At 43.5% G+C, this 16,124-nt stretch overlaps 1 protein-coding gene across 7 annotated transcripts in view; it reads left to right on the top strand.

The window, feature by feature from the left end:
- The first annotated feature begins 3,084 nt into the window (after window positions 1–3,084).
- The window catches only part of MTOR (mechanistic target of rapamycin kinase), a 145,079-nt gene continuing 132,039 nt past the window's right edge, over window positions 3,085–16,124 (top strand). For 5 of the 7 annotated variants that reach the window (XM_049877917.1, XM_049877915.1, XM_049877914.1 and 2 more), the window contains exons 1-6: window positions 3,085–3,193; window positions 5,611–5,786; window positions 10,081–10,189; window positions 10,903–11,135; window positions 12,679–12,879; window positions 13,905–14,039. In XM_049877917.1, coding sequence (XP_049733874.1) covers window positions 5,625–5,786; window positions 10,081–10,189; window positions 10,903–11,135; window positions 12,679–12,879; window positions 13,905–14,039 — 840 coding nt within the window. In that variant the 5' untranslated portion in view covers window positions 3,085–3,193; window positions 5,611–5,624. Of the gene's footprint in view, window positions 3,194–3,218; window positions 3,517–5,584; window positions 5,787–10,080; window positions 10,190–10,902; window positions 11,136–12,678; window positions 12,880–13,904; window positions 14,040–16,124 lie in introns of those variants that run through there. The other 2 variants (XM_049877912.1, XM_049877913.1) reach the window with 2 other exon arrangements.

Raw genomic sequence — 16,124 nt, 5'->3', positions numbered from 1 at the left:
CATGTTGAAACTACTCATTGATCAACTGCAGCCATAGATAGGCTACACAATATCAGTGAAGGCCTTCTGTGAAACCAATTTAGCTATATGGAATTTACAATAAAAACATCATATATTTTATTATTATTTGTAAATTGTGTGCTACACACCCTTTATATTGGTAAAGTTTCTAATACACATATAATAGGTAAGTACACAGGACTGACTACGTAATTTGTGTGGCTCAATGCAAAATAAAAATGTGGGGCCCTTGTTCAAAAATCATGAAGAATTTCAAGACAGTGACCGCATAGTATTATGACTACACAGGTCACACTCCCAAAAAGCTCGCCTTGTATATGCACACATCACCGCCCACCCCCAGAGCTGGTTGTTAAATATTTGCAAGTTCCCTGCTGAGCACAGACTTTTGAAGCTGGCTGAGCCTGAGTGTCCTGTGCTGCCAAATCAGACAAGGCAAAGACGCAGAGATAAGAAAAACCTGGCTCTATCACTTATCAACTCCATGGCTCAACTTCTCTGTACTTTAGTACTTACTCATGTATAAAATGGAAACAATATGACAGTCACAGCATTTGCTAACTGTTCACATCTGCCAGATACTTTTGTAGGTACTTGACACGTACTAGCATTTAACCTCCATAACACTGGCTACTGAGATAGGTACTATTATCATTCCTGTTTTACAGATAAGGAAATAGGTACATAGAGATTAAGAACTTGCCCAGGTTCATACAGTTAGTAAGTGTGTGGTGGCGCAGTGGTTAAGAGCTCGGCTGCTAACCAAAAGGTCGACAGTGTGAATCAATCAGCTGCTCTTTGGACACCCTGAGGGGGTGTTCTACTCTGTCCTATAGGGTTGCTATGAGTCAGAACCTATTGACGGCAATGAGTTTTCGGGCGATGCAAATGGTTAACATGCTAGGTTGCTAATCAAAAGGTTGGCAGATGAAGTCCATCCAGAGTTACCGCGGAGGAAAGGCCTGGTGGTCTACTTCCAAAAAAAATCAGCCATTGAAAACCTTATGGAGCACAGTTCTATTCTGACACACATGGGGTCGCTGTCAGAATCAACCCCATGGCAACTAGAGAGATTTTAATGAAACGGGTAAGAAAGGTCTTTGTAAAATGAGGAAAAAAACAAAACAAAATGAACCATTGCCATCGAGTCAATTCCGACCCTTAGTGACCCTATAGGACAGAGTAGAGCTGCCCCATAGGATTTCCAAGGAGTGGCTGGTAGATGTGAACTGCTGACATTTTGGTTAGCAGCCAAGCTCTTAACCACTGTGCCACCAGGCAACAGACCTACAAATGTGCTGATTACTATTGTTATAAACCACCTTTAATTGTTAATTAGAAAACAGAGCTTTGTCACATCTTCCAAAACCAAAACCAAACCCAGTGCCGTCGAGTCAATTCCGACTCATAGCAACCCTATAGGACAGAGTAGAACCGCCCCATAGAATTTCCAAGGAGCACCTGGAAGATTCGAACTGCCGACTCTTTGGTTAGCAACCGTAGCACTTAACCACTACGCCACCAGGGTTTCCTTGTCACATCTTAGGGTGGTAAAAATCTCATATATTGTTGGTGGGAGTGACAACAATATCTCCCTTATAGAGGGCAATCTGACAATATCCGTGAGAGCTACGCATTAATTTGCCCTGGCCCTGCAACCCCATTTCTGGGAATTTGCCTTGATATACCTGCCCCAGGACAAAATGACATATGCACAAGGGCATACATTGAAGCACTGTTTTTAATGGCAAAAAGTTGGAAACAAAGCAAATGTCTATTATCAGGGGACTGCGAAAACAAATTATGGTATATCTGCATAATGGAATACCAAACAGCTATAAAAAAGCAGCTTTCTATATATCTACCGTGGAAAGACCTCCAAGATACACTGAAATTTAAAAAGTGCAGAACAGCGTATACAGTGTAAGGAAGGAGAAACACAGGAAAATGTAAATTCATATTTGCTTTATTTGCATAAAGAAACTCTAGAAAGATACATATTGTTGCTGTTGTGGTGTGCCGCCAGTGGACTCCAATTCATGGGACCCCCATGTGTTAGAGTAGAACTGCTCCATAGTGTCTTCTTGGCTGAAATCTTTATGGAAGCAGATCACCAGGCTTCTATTCCTCAATGCCACTAGGTGGGTTCGAACCACCGACCTTTCAGCTGGGAGGGCAAACCATTTGCTGCACACAAGGACCTAAAAAAATAAGGGGCAGAAGCAGGAGCTATATAGAAGTTATAATTTTTATTTATTTTGAAATTTGAATGGTAAATACATTACCTATTTGGAAATTTTTAATAAGAAGAGATGCACTGAAATTCCATTTTTTGCTATTGTTTAGAGGATTAAAAAAAACAATATTGCTTTTAAAAGTATTTAAACTCATTGCCATCGAGTCAATTCTGACTCAGCGACCCTAGAGGACAGGGTAGAACTGCCCCATAGGGTTTCTAGGGAGGGGCTGGTGTATTCGAACTGCCGATCTTAACCACTGCGCAACCAAGTCTCCTTAAAATTACTTATCAATACCTTATTGAATTAAAAATTGGCTGTAATCTCTTGGGAATTATCCTGTGAGCCAAAAATTTTTTGCAGTGAGAAAGTATAACTAAAAACATTTTCAAATGGATATTAAACTTAACGTCCAGTAATTACAAGGCCTTGGCAAGGCCCACAGGCTCCTTTCATAATTACACTGGGCGAGGTCTCGAGTCTCTCTCGAACCTGCCTACCACCTATCCCTCCCATCCCGCGGTACCCAGAGAGCGGACTCGGCTGGCCCGCTTCCCAGATGCAGAGGGGAATTAGAGTAGCGATACACCGGAAGTGTGCATGGAAGTGACTGATGTGAACTCACCACCGATTGGCTCTCCAGAGCCGACAGTAGGCTCCTTTCTCCTGCCACTGGCCGCATGGTTTGTCTATTTGAACAGTCCCCGCCCTCCGGAGAAGCCGGGCCTGAAGCGTCATTTCGCCTTCGTTACTATTGGTCTATATTCCAGCCAATCTTCTTACTTCGCCTTTCAATTGGTCCTTAGGTCTGGGAGCCCACCCTCTCTCCCGCCCGGCTTAGAGGACAGCGGGGAAGGCGGGTGGTGGGGTCGGGAGTCTGAAGCTGCGGTACCGGCACTGGCGGCGGCAGCTGAGGCCTTGGCCGAAGCCGCGCGGTGAGTCTGGGGCCTGGCACCGACCCCTCCAAGTTGGCGGTATGTCCAGACCCAAGGCCAACCTGGTCGGTGGGGGCCCCGGGAAGCCGCCCGTCGGGGACGTGGAGTCCCCTCAGTAACAGTCCCACGAGCCTGGCGCCGCCTGGGCCCTTGACCCCTCGCCCCGCGAGTAACGCCCACCTCCTCCCGGGCCCCCAGGAGTCCCCGGACCCTTCAGCCTGTCGTTCGTCGCAGGCTCTCCGGAGGCCGGCCCATCAGCTCCGGTCCTGCCGAGGCCCTTTTGGGGCTCCCTGCCCGTCACAGTCACCCTTTTTTCTTCCAAGGTACATACAAACTGGGGACCCTGTGCCTCGGAGAGGACCGTCCTCAGTGTCAGCCCCTTGCACTGCGCCCTGGAGACCTCTCAGGGTCCCAGTCCACGGGGCTGAATTCGGTTATTTTCTTGGGTTTCATCTTTCGTGCCTCTCCCCCGCCGCCATCCCTAGTTTCAGCCACCCAACTTTAACGGGCTCCCTGAAGCCCTCACTAAGACCCTTAGAACATCTGACTTGGAGTAATTTAACTGAATTCACCTTGGAGCAGAGAGCCTGTGGGACTCAGACCATACAAAGATACACTGGTTCTTTCCTAAGGATGGTAATTATTTGCCAAGCCCCTCCCCCCGCCCCCGCCTCCCCACCTTAATGGTTTTTTCATCAGGGATCCTTAGGTTTCCTCTCCTGTAAAAGATGACATTTCCTTCTGCAGTCTTCTTGGCACTGGGGCATTTAAAAGTTTTTGAAAACCAACTATTCTCTGCTTTTCCTCTGTGGGTCACAAATGGCACTTAAAATAAGAATTTTGGTAATTGGTTTTGTAGTATAATTTGGAGATACCTAGGATGGGTACATGTTACTCCCATAGCAGTCTGCACTGAGCCGTGGTATGGCCACTTTGTTCTGGTTGCCTGGTTATTTGTATTTCCCACTGGATTGTAAACTCACTGAGGGGAAGAGACAGTAAATAGTTGAAGAATGAGTGAATGAACTCAAGAACTAATGTGGCTCTTTTAGCTCACGTTTGAGGTGCTGGTATTCTATAGGACTGCACTGTCCAATTGTGCATGTGGCTATTGGCTAGACCAAATCGAGATTGCTGTGAGCGTAAAATACACACCAGATTTCGGAGACTTAGTGCAAAAAAAGAATGGAAAATGTATCAATTTTTTATATTGATAACATGTTTAAATGGCATTTTATATATTGAGTTAAATAAAATATGCTATTAAAATTAATTTCACTAGTTTCTTTTTACCTTTTTTTAGTATGGTTACTGGGAAGTTTAAAATTACGTTTGTGGCTTGTATTATATTTCTTTTGGATAGCGCTGCTATAGCATAATAATCAGTCTTTGTCTTTAGATTGAACTCCTTGAGGAAATGGGCAGTCTCAGTTATTTGGTATTCTCTCCCCACCTCTAGTACCTGCCACTGAGTCATGTACATAGTTGTTGGGTGCCTTCGAGTTGATTCCGACCCGTAGTGCCCCATGTGACTGTAGAACTGCCCCATAGGGTTTTTCTTGGCTGTATCTTTTTTTATCTTAATGGAAGCAGATTGTCTTTCCTCCATGGAGCTGCTGGATGAGTTCGAACCACCATCCTTTCTGTTAGCAGCTAAGCACTTAACTATTGTGCCACCAGGGCTTCTTATGTGTATACATAGTAGTAATAATGGTTAACCTCAATGAGATGGATTGACACAGTGGCTGCAACAATGGGCTCAAGCATAACAGTGATTGTGAGGATGGCACAGGACCGGGCAGTGCTTCTTTCTGTTGTACGTTGGGTTGCAATGAGTTAGCACCAACTTGACAGCACCTAACAACAACAATAATGGTTAACAATAGTTAACCATTATTGAAAACTCACTGTGTGCCTAGCACTATTTTAAGCACTTTTTAAAATTCATTTAATCCTTTAGAGCTACAGCTACTAACCAAAAGGTAGGCAGTTCACATCCCCCAGGTACTCCTTGGAAACCATATGGAGCAGTTCTCCTCTGTCCTGTAGGGTCGCTATGAGTCAGAACGGACTCGATGGCACAGGGTTTTTATCCTCATATTTATTGTGGTCGAGGAAAGTGAGAGAGATTTTAAGTATTTTCCTCAAGTTATGTAACTTTGGAACTGGATTCAAACCCGGATAGTCTGGCTCCACAACCCACAGTTCAACCCATTTTGCTATGCTGGCTCTTTTAAACGTTAATCTCTGTTGAAAGAATGTTTTCTAGGCTTTCTACGTGTTCCTTAGATCTCCCAACCTTTTTTGAATTCTCCACCTGACATGAGCTGGGTAGAAATCTGTATTGAGGAACAAGGGCCAATAAATTCATTGTCATGGTTCATTATCCAGATACTAAAGGAAGCTTTTCTCCAAAGAACCTCAGGGCAAGATGCTTGGAACAGGACCTGCCGCCGCCACCACGGCCACCACCACATCCAGCAATGTGAGCGTTCTGCAGCAGTTTGCCAGTGGCCTGAAGAGCCGCAATGAGGAGACCAGGGCCAAAGCTGCCAAGGAGCTCCAGCACTATGTCACCATGGAACTCCGAGAGGTTGGGGCTTCTGTGATTTGGGGCAAGTCACTGGGAGGTATCCAAGCTAAATATACCATCACTGTTTTAGGTTCCTTTTTTTTAAAAAAAATTTTATTGTGTTTTAGGTGAAAGTTTACAGCCAAATTAGTCTCTTCATTCAAAAATTTGTACACAGATTGTTTTGTGACTTTCATGGCAATCCCTGCGATGTGTCAGCACTGTTTCCCCTTACTCCAGGTTCTCTGTGTCCATTCATCTGGTTTTCCTGTCCCTTCCTGCCTTCTTGTCTTTGTTTTGGGGCAGGTGTTACCCATTTGGTCTCATGTACTTGACTGAATTAAGGAGCATGTTACCTATGTGTGTTATTGTTTGTTTTATAGGCCTGTCTAATCTTTGACTGAAAGGTGGACTTTGGGAGTGGCTTCAGTTCTGAGTTAGCAGGGTGTCCAGGGGCCATAGTTTTGGGGGTTTCTCTAGTCTCTCTCAGACCAGTAAGTCTGGTCCTTTTTTGTGAATTTGAATTTTGCTCTACATTTTTGTCTGGCTCTGTTTGGGACCCTCTATTGTGATCCCTGTCAAAGCTGTTGGTGGTGGTAGGTGGGAAGCATATAGTTCTTCTGGGCTGAGGCTGATTGGAGACTGTGGTTCATGTGGTCCGTTAGTCCTTTGGACTAATATTTTCCTTGTGTCTTTGGTTTTCTTCATTCTCCTTTGCTCCAAATGTGATGGGACCAAAAGATGCATTTTAGATGGTCACTTGAAAGCTTTTAATACCCCGGATGCTACTCACCAAAGTAGGATATAGAACGTTTTCTTTATGACCTACTTTATGCCAATTGACATTTAGTTCCCTGAGACCGTGGTCCTCAGCCCTCAGCCCCTCAGAGTGTTTGGATGTGTGTAGAAAGCTTCTGTGGCTTTGCCTTGGTCAAGTTGTGCTGACTCCCCCTATATTGTGTGTTGTCTTTCTTTTCACTAAAATTAATATTTGTTTATTATCTTCCCATCCCTCCCCTCCCTTGTAACCATCAAAGTTTATTTTTTCTGTGTGTAAACCTTTTCTTTGGTTTTTATAATAGTGATCTCATACAATATTTGTACTTTTGTCATTGACTTATTTCACTCAGCATAATGCCATCCATAATTCGTCCATGTTGTGAGGTGTTTTGTGGATTCATCATTGTTCTCTATGGTTGTGTACTATTCCACTTTGTGTATGTTTCATAATTTGTTTACCCATCCATCTGTTGATGGGTACTTAGGTTGTTTCCTTCTTTTTGCTATTGTGAATAATGCCACACTGAACATGGATACGCATATGACTATTTGGGCGACAGCTGTTATTTCTCTAGGATATATTCCTAGAAGCGGGATTGCTGTATCATATGGTATTTCTGTTTCCAGATTTTTAAGGAGGCAGCATATTATTTTCTATAGTGGCTGTACCATTTTACATTCCCACCATCAGTGTGTAAGACTTCCAATCTCCCTTCAACCTCTCCAGCATTTGTTATTTTCTGTTTCTTTGACTAGTGCCAGTAATTTTCGGGGTGAGATGCTATCTTATTGTCGTTTTGATTTGCTTTTCTCTAATGGCTAATGATTGCAAGCATTTTCTTATGTGTCTGTTAGCTGACTGAATGTCTTTGTTGGTGAAGTGTCTGTTCGTATCCTTTGCCCATGTTTTAACTGGATTATTTGTCTTTTTGTTATTGAGGTGTTGAAGTATTCTGTAGATTTTAGAGTTTAGACCCTTGCTGGATATATCATAGCCAAAATTTTTTTCCCAGTCCATGGGTTCTCGTTTTACTCTTTTGGTGAAGTCTTTTGATGAGCATAAGTGTTTGATTTTTAGGAGCTCCCAGTTATCTAGTTTACCTTCTGGTGTCTGTCATTGTTAGTTATGGTTTGTCTTGAAATTAAACCATGTGTTAGGGTCCCTAGCATTGACCGTGTTTTTTCGTCCATGATCTTTATTATTTTAGGTTTTATATTTGGGTCTTTGATCCATTTTGAGTTAGTTTTTATGTATGGTGTGAGGTAGGGGTCCTATTTTATTTTTTTACAGATGGACATCTGGTTTTGGCAGCACCGTTTGTTAAAAAGACTGTCTTTCCCCATTTAATGGACTTTGATCCTTTGTTAAAGATCAGCTGACCATACCAACCAACCAACTAACCTGTTGCCGTCAGGTTGATTCGACCCTGCAGCTGACCATCCGTGGATGAATTTGTGTCTTGGTTCTTGATTCTGTTCCGTTGGTGTATGTGTCTGTTGTTGTACCAGTACCAGGCCATTTAGACTACCATGGCTGTATAGTAGGTTCTGAGATCAGGTAATGTGAGGCCTCCTACTTTGTTCTTTTCTTCAATAATACTTTGCTTATCTAGGGCCTCTTTCCTTCCCATATAAAGTTGGCACTTGGTTTTTTTATCTTGTTAAAGAATGCTGTTGGTATTTGGATCGGGATCGCATTATATCTGTATGTCACTTTCGGTAGAATTGACATTTTCACAACGTTGAGTCTTCTTATCCATGAACATGGGTTGTTTTTCCATTTTACGTAGGTCTCTTTTGGTTTCTTGAAATAGTGTTTTGTAGTTTTTTTTTTTGTATAGGTTTTTTATATCCCTGGTTAGATTTATTCCTAAGCATTTTATTTCTGTAGGGGCTATTATAAATGGTATTGTTTTCCTGATTTCCTTTTTGAAGGTCTCGTTGTTGGTGTTTGGGAATCCAACTGATTTTTGTATGTTGACCTTATATCCTGCTACACTGCTGAATCTTTATATTAGTTCCAGAAGTTTTCTTGTGAAATCTTTGGGGTTCTCTATGTATGGGATCATATCATCTGCGAATAGGGATAGTTTTACGTCTTCCTTTCCAATTTAGATGCACTTTATTTCTTTTTCCTCCCTTATTGCTTTAGGTAGGACTTCCAGCACAATGTTAAATAACCCAGTTACCCAGTGCCGTTGAGTCATAGGAGTGGTAATAAAAAGCATCCTTGTCTTATTCCCGTCCTCAGAGGGAATACTTTCAGCCTCTCTCCATTGAGAATGATGTTGGCTGTTGGTTTTGTATAGATGCCCTTTGTTATGTTGAGGAATTTCCCTTCTATTCCTATTTTTTTGAGAGCTTTTATTAGTGATGGGTGTTGGACTTTATCAGATGCCTTTTCTTCATTGATTGAGATGATCATGTGATTCTTTTTTTCATTCTGTTTATGTGGTGGATTATGTCGATGGGCTTTCTAATGATGAACCATCCTTGCATACCTGGTATGAATTTCACTTGGTTATGGTGTATTTTTTATTTTTATGTGTTGTTGAATTCTGTTTGCTAGAATTTTGTTGAGAATTTTTGCATCTATATTCATGAGAGATATTGGTCTGTAATTTTCTTTTTTGTGGAGTCTTTGCCTGGCTTTGGTATCAGAGTTATGCTGGCTTCATAGGATGAATTTGGGAGTATTCCTTCCTTTTCTATGCTCTGAAGTAGTTTGAGTAGTACTGGTATGAACTCTTCACTGAATGGTAGAATTTTCCAGTGAAGCTGCCTGAGCCAGGGCTTTTTTTTTTAAGCTGGGAGTTTTTGTTTTTTTTTTAATTACCTCTTCAATCTCTTTCCTTGCTATGGGTCTATTCAGTTTGTGTTAGTTTAGGAAGGTAGTATATCTAGAAATTTGTCCGTTTCCTCTAGGTTCTCAAATTTGTTAGAGTGCAGTTTTTCCTAGTATTTCTGTTATGTTTTAGATTCCTTTTGACAGCTAAGTGAGGATTTGGAAAATATAGCCATTTTGTTTCAGAAAGGCACCCAACTGCTAATGTCCATAGAAGGTGTAGGTTCCTTTGTAGCAGTTTCACATTTCTGTAGCATTTCTTGTGTTTGTGTTGACATTTTAGGGGTCAGGGTAGAATCTGCTTCTTAATTTTTTCTTTTTCCCATCACATACTGGATCCTCAATTCTTTCCATGTGATTACAGTGTTTAGAAAGTTGATCGCTTGGGGCTTTCCAAATAGAGCGCAAACATAGGTCAAGGACAATGTCTTGTTCATCCTTGCACCCCTGGTACTTGCTAAAACCAAGGACAGGACATTGCCTGCTGTGGGGTAGACACTCAGTACACATTTGTTAAATGAACAGAAGAATTGTGAGTTCAGTTGCTTTGCAATAGAAATAAGCAGGAGTTTTGTCTGTGGTTTGAACTGTACCTGCTATCTATGGCTTGGGTCCTAATCTTTGGAATCCCCACCCCTACTCCCACCAGGGAGACATTAGAAATTGTTCTGAGCATATCTTATTTTGCAGATGAGTCAAGAGGAGTCTACCCGCTTCTATGATCAGCTGAACCATCACATTTTTGAATTGGTCTCCAGTTCCGATGCCAATGAGAGGAAAGGTGGCATCTTGGCCATAGGTGAGGACAGAATCTCTGGTAACAGTAATAACTATGAATAAACATCTGTTCATCTTTGTGTCCACCGCATCCTATGTCTGCCACTTAATAGAATCTTTGTATTTGTTTAATGAGTTTGTGGCTTTCAGTGAACTTATACATACATTAATTTTAGCAACAGACCTGGGATATAGGCAAAGCAGGTATTTTCAGATATGGAAGCTGAGTCTCAGCACCGTAAAGTGACTTTTCTAGGGCCACACAGTTTGCTAGAGCTGGGACTAAATGCCTGCTTTCTTTCCACTACTCTGTGTTACTTCTTGCAGGTTCTGGTTTCTGTATTTGACAGGGTTTGGCAGAACAGGGCTCACGAATGGAGGAATTGAGTCGGGGTACAGTTAATAAAAGGCAGGTAATTTTCAGCTCCCAAGGACTGATGGTCTATTCTGTGAGTTATTATCCAGTCCCAGTTTGAATTCCATTTCTGCCTGGGAAAATAAATTATATGATACTAAAATGAGGTCATTTTGCTTTATGTATGTAGCTACAGCACAAATACCAAATCTTTTGGTTAAAATGAAAGCTGCTTGTATCCTTACCCATCTTTTATTCTAGTATTGAAATCTGTACTCCAAGTGAAATGACAGGGTCACGCACCACCTTTCATCCCAAGGCAGGGAGCTTTCCTGGACAGCATGTGCCCCATCCTCACCTTTGCCTCCTTTCTTTTCCAGCCAGCCTCATAGGAGTGGAAGGAGGGAATGCCACCCGAATCGGCAGATTTGCTAACTATCTTCGGAACCTCCTCCCCTCCAATGACCCAGTTGTCATGGAAATGGCATCCAAGGCCATTGGTCGCCTAGCCATGGCAGGGGACACTTTCACCGCTGAGTATGTGGAGTTTGAGGTTAAGCGAGCCCTGGAATGGCTGGGTGCTGACCGCAATGAGGGCCGGAGACATGCAGCTGTGAGTACCTGGGAGGGAGGAGCACAGGCAGGCTTGGGGAACGATGGCGGTGTGTCGTGGCCCCTCCTGCAATATGCTGAGGTCCCTGAAGGGCAAAGAATAAGTGGGAACACTCTAGGAAAGGTGCTGTGTTTCTTAGCAGACTTAGATTCTGTCCTGAATTCTTATCTTTCAGCCTTTGAACTCAGTACCTGAAAAGGAAACTTAAAGTTCTCTTCTTTATTGTCACTTTAAAAGACAGCCCTACGCATAAGGCTTATCCTGAACTTAATTTTCTGGAATCACAATGACCTCCCAAGAAGAAAGCACCAATCAGTCACAGGGAAGAGAAGAAGCCATAAGCCAAAAAGCTTACAAAGCCCCAGATGGCTGTGCTGTCTTTATGATGCCTTTCATATCTTTATTAAGGCCTCTCTTGGACATATCATGGGAATATGGAAGTAGTGGGGTAAGAGAAGTCCAGGGGAAGTGGGTACCTTCCCTGCCTGCTATTCGAGAGTTGGCCTGCCTTCTCTCAGCCTTTTCCTGTGTATTTTTACACATTATTGATCAGTTGGTACCTTGCCAAATCTTTCCTTTTCCCTATTGGTCATTGAGCATTTGGGGGAGCGTTGGCCTCTTCATCTTGCAGTGGCACATTCTTGCTGCTTTTTGAGGCTTATCCTGAAAAAACCTGCTTTGTTGGGTTGGGGTTCCAGCTATGAGATGGGGCAGACTCTGTGCTTGAGAGGAAGAGCTTGGGAATGAGTGTGTATCAGTTGGGTCTTCCCCAGTCAGGTCCCTCTTTAGGAGCAGCATTACGAGGAAGGAGCGTGGTGCTGGGGGAAGGACACACACTTGGACCTTGGTTCAGGTCTTGCTTTGCTACTTAACAACTTTGTCACTGGAGCAACCATTCCAACTTTCAGTTTCTTCCTTGGTGTCAGTAAAATAATAATAGGATTAAACACTAGACAGGAGTGTTCATTCACTCAACAAATATTTATTGAACATTTACAGTATTTCAGGCACAGTTCTAGGCTGTCAGTATCCAAAAAACCCAAACCCACTACCATCAAGTTGATTCTAACTCATAGCGACCATATAGAACAGAGTAGAACTGCCCCATAGGGTTTCCAAGGCTGTAATCTTTATGGAAGCCCACTGCCATGTCTTTCTCCCGCTGAACAGCTGGTGAGGTCCAACTGCCAACCTTTCATTTAGCAGCAAAACACTTAACCACTGTACCACCATGTCTCCTTGCTTTCAGTATAATCGTAACACAAAACATAAAAATGGCTTGCCTTCCAGAGCTTATGTTCTAACATTATAAGCATCCTGTGTTTGTAAATAACCTAGGATGGTGAATGCTGAGATGTTTGGTCAATTTTCTTTTCCTTCCTCTGTCCCCAGAATTTCTCCTAGCTAGAAGATAAGGTCTAACCTTAGGAAAGTAGGCAAATCGTCTTTCCTAATGTGTATAGTCACTAGGGTGACTACAGGCTATAATCCTAAGATAGTGTCTGCTATGGATTAGAGTTCTTATTCTGCCTTTTTCTCCCAGGTTCTGGTGCTCCGTGAGCTGGCCATCAGCGTCCCCACCTTCTTCTTTCAGCAAGTGCAACCCTTCTTTGACAACATATTTGTGGCCGTGTGGGACCCCAAGCAGGCCATCCGGGAGGGAGCTGTAGCTGCCCTCCGCGCCTGTCTAATTCTCACCACCCAGCGTGAGCCGAAGGAGATGCAGAAGCCTCAGTGGTACAGGGTGAGGAGAGGGTCCCGTTCCAGCCACCAGCAGAGCACATTCACATAGATTATTACTTGACGTAAACGGCCAGAATAGCTCCCTTGCCACAGAGCACATATAATAACATATGCTTTGGTCTCAGATGATTTTTTTATGCTCAGTATGCATCAATACTTACTATAATCTGCACCATTATTTTACGTATCACTAAGAATAAAAATACGGTGCCAATTAAATTGTGACTCAGTGCTTTCTTATTAACATTTATAAGACATCTCTCTTTTCAGAGATGTTAAGATATGGAAAAATGGGTGTCTCGTGAAATATGGTCGATAATAACGTAAGAAAGTACCAGTTCCCTGTTCTCTGGTATGAGTCCTATGTTGATTGTTGCTGCCAGGGAAACTTACTGATGAGCCCTGTGTTACAAAAAGACTCCTGAACATGGGATTGGGAGCCCTGAGTTCCAGACTTGGCTTTGCTGTGTGACCTAGGACAAGTTGCTTAATTTATTTGAGCCTCCGTTTTTTTGTTTGTTTGTTTTTAATCTATGAAATAGGGATGATAATAGTATCTACCTCACGGGGTTGCCGTGAGAGTTGATGCTAATTTAATTGAGAAAGTTGTTGTTAGCTGGCGTTGAGTCCATTCCGACTAATGACGACACGACGTGTGTAGAATAGAATTGCTCCATAGGGTTTTCAAGGCTGTGACCTCTCAGAAGCAGATTGTCAGGCCTGTTTTCCGAGGCTCTTCTGGGTGGGTTCGAACCACCAACTTCTCAGCTAGTGGTAAAGTGCTTAACTGTTTGAACTACCCAGGGATTCCATAATTGAGCAAGGGAACGTGATAAATTAGTATTGATGATGCTGGCAAAGGGAAGCAGCCAGTACACTAGGAGAAGGTAAAGGCTTAGATGACCCCATGCACTAAGCAGATACAGTAACTCCTCAGAACTGTGATGAATGGCATGAGCCTGTGTTCTCTCTGACTTTGGATTCTGGGTAATTAACTAATTAAGGCTTTCTCATATCTCTACGTAGCACACATTTGAAGAAGCAGAAAAAGGGTTTGATGAGACCTTGGCCAAGGAGAAGGGCATGAATCGGGATGACCGCATCCATGGAGCCTTGCTGATTCTCAACGAGTTGGTCCGCATCAGCAGCATGGAGGGAGAGGTGAGCTGTCAGAGGAGGGCTGAGACTTCTACTGCTGGAGACAGTCACGTGCCGTCCTGTGTGCCAGGCGTTTGTTAGGATGCAACAGTCAGCAAGACAAGGCGAGCCTTGCCCTCATAGAGCTGACACTTTGTAGAGGGAATAGACAATAAATAAGTAAACAAGATAATTTCAGATTGCAACAACTTTTATGGAGAAAATAAAATAGGCAGGGGGATAGAAGGTAACTGGGATGGGGTAACTGGGCGGTCAGGAAAGACCCTGCCTGAGGTGGTGCCATTTGAGCTGAGACCCACATGACATAAAGGAGCCAGCCTGCAGAGGGCTGGGTATTGTCTTCCAGGTAGAGGCTTTGAGGTGGGAGAGAGTTTGACAAGTTCAAGAAACAGGAGGAAGGGAAATGTGGCTGGTGCACAGTGAGGGAGGCAGAGTCAGGGAGGGAAAAAAGGAGGGTAGGGCTAAATTAATAGATCTCGTAGTTCACGGTAAACACTAGCTTTATCCTAATGTGGGGGAAACATTGGAGATTTGTACACAGGGCGATGATGTGATGTCTTGCGTTTTTAACCATCACTGGCTGCTTATGGGTAAAAGCTTTTGGAGAGGTAGGAATAAAAGCAGGGAGACCAGTTAGGGAGTGTGTTAGCCCAAGAAGCAGATGCAAAGATGGGTTTAAAAGTGCAAGGATTTTAATAAGGGAATAGCCTGTGAGAGAAGATGGGGAGGGAGCTGGTCCCCACAAGCTGGTACAAATCATTTGCTTGGAGGGAAAGGTGAGAAGCTGTGTCAGAGGGGAATTCACAAGGGCAAGAGTTGGCAGGCTGGGAGAACCATTAGAACACAGTGTACTGTCTGACCTTGAGTGAACAATAGAGGGAAGGAAAGCTGGATGGAAGCAACCTAGATCACCTGCAAAGCCATTGTGGACCTCAATCCAAAGTTGGCCTTCAGAGAAGTCACGTGTTTCCCCAGAGCAGGCTTGCCTTAGTATCCCTGGTGTGTTCTGTCACTGCCTATTTCCTGTGGAAAGTCTGGCTTTGGCACCCATATGGCGATAGATTTCAGAGGGTGGCCCCTGGAGCCTTTGGTCATTCATGCTCCTTGTAGTTGGAGGTCGCATTCTCACAGCAGCCACGGGAAGCTATTACAGTAGTCTGGACCAGCCATGGTGCGGCCTTTGACTGGGAGGGGCAGTGCAGATTCTGAGAAGTAGTTGGCTTCAGGATGTATTTGGGAGTAGAGCTCCATCTGTGAGTCTTCACTTGGGGAGCTGGTTGGTGTGAGATTCCACTCCATGTTTCTTGCTTAAATAGACACAATGATTGTTCTGTAAAGGCTGTGCCCTAGAGGTGGAGTACCGGGCCCTATGCAGGAGCAGAAGCAGAGGAGTCTGGCTTCTGAATCCCTGCTCCCCTGTCTCCTGTGTCCCCACTCCTCTGTTTACTCTTGGACTTCGGCATATTACTTTACCCGCTTTAGTCCCATTTTCCTCACTTTTAGCAGGGGGATTTTACCCACCTCATAGGACTCTTGTGAGGTTTCTAAATATACATGGAGCACCCAGCACAGTGCCTCATACATGGTAAAAAAACAAAACCAAACCCAGTGCCGTCGAGTCAGTTCGTACTCATAGCGACCCTATAGGACAGAGTAGAACTGCCCCGTAGAGTTTCCAAGGAGCACCTGGTGGATTCGAACTGCAGACCCTTTGGTTAGCAGCTGTAGCACTATAACCACTCCGCCACCGGGGTTTCTTCATACATGGTAGGTGTCCCATAAATGGTAGCGCTCAGAGATTTCCCGATCTGAGTTTAACATGGTGCTTTCCACTATAGCTCAGGCAGCTCTGGGATCTTTGTTTCCTCCCAGAAAACAGGTCAGTGTCACCTAACTCATAGGGTAGTTGTTAGATTTAAATGAAATAATACTCGTAAAGGTGCTTTGTAAGAACTATCCAAATGTAAAGTATCATCATTTCATAATTTATTCATTCAGTAAATACTAATTGAGCACCTACTATGTGCCAGCCATACTGTGTCCTAAGAGCTAGAATAATGCAGCAGTGAGCAAAACAGAGATTATATT

The sequence above is a fragment of the Elephas maximus genome, chromosome 3 (assembly GCF_024166365.1).
Source record: "Elephas maximus indicus isolate mEleMax1 chromosome 3, mEleMax1 primary haplotype, whole genome shotgun sequence".
Classification (NCBI taxonomy): Eukaryota; Metazoa; Chordata; class Mammalia; order Proboscidea; family Elephantidae; genus Elephas; species Elephas maximus.
The sequence above is the reverse complement of the archived record's forward strand: the minus strand, read 5'-3'. Positions and strand labels throughout refer to the sequence as shown.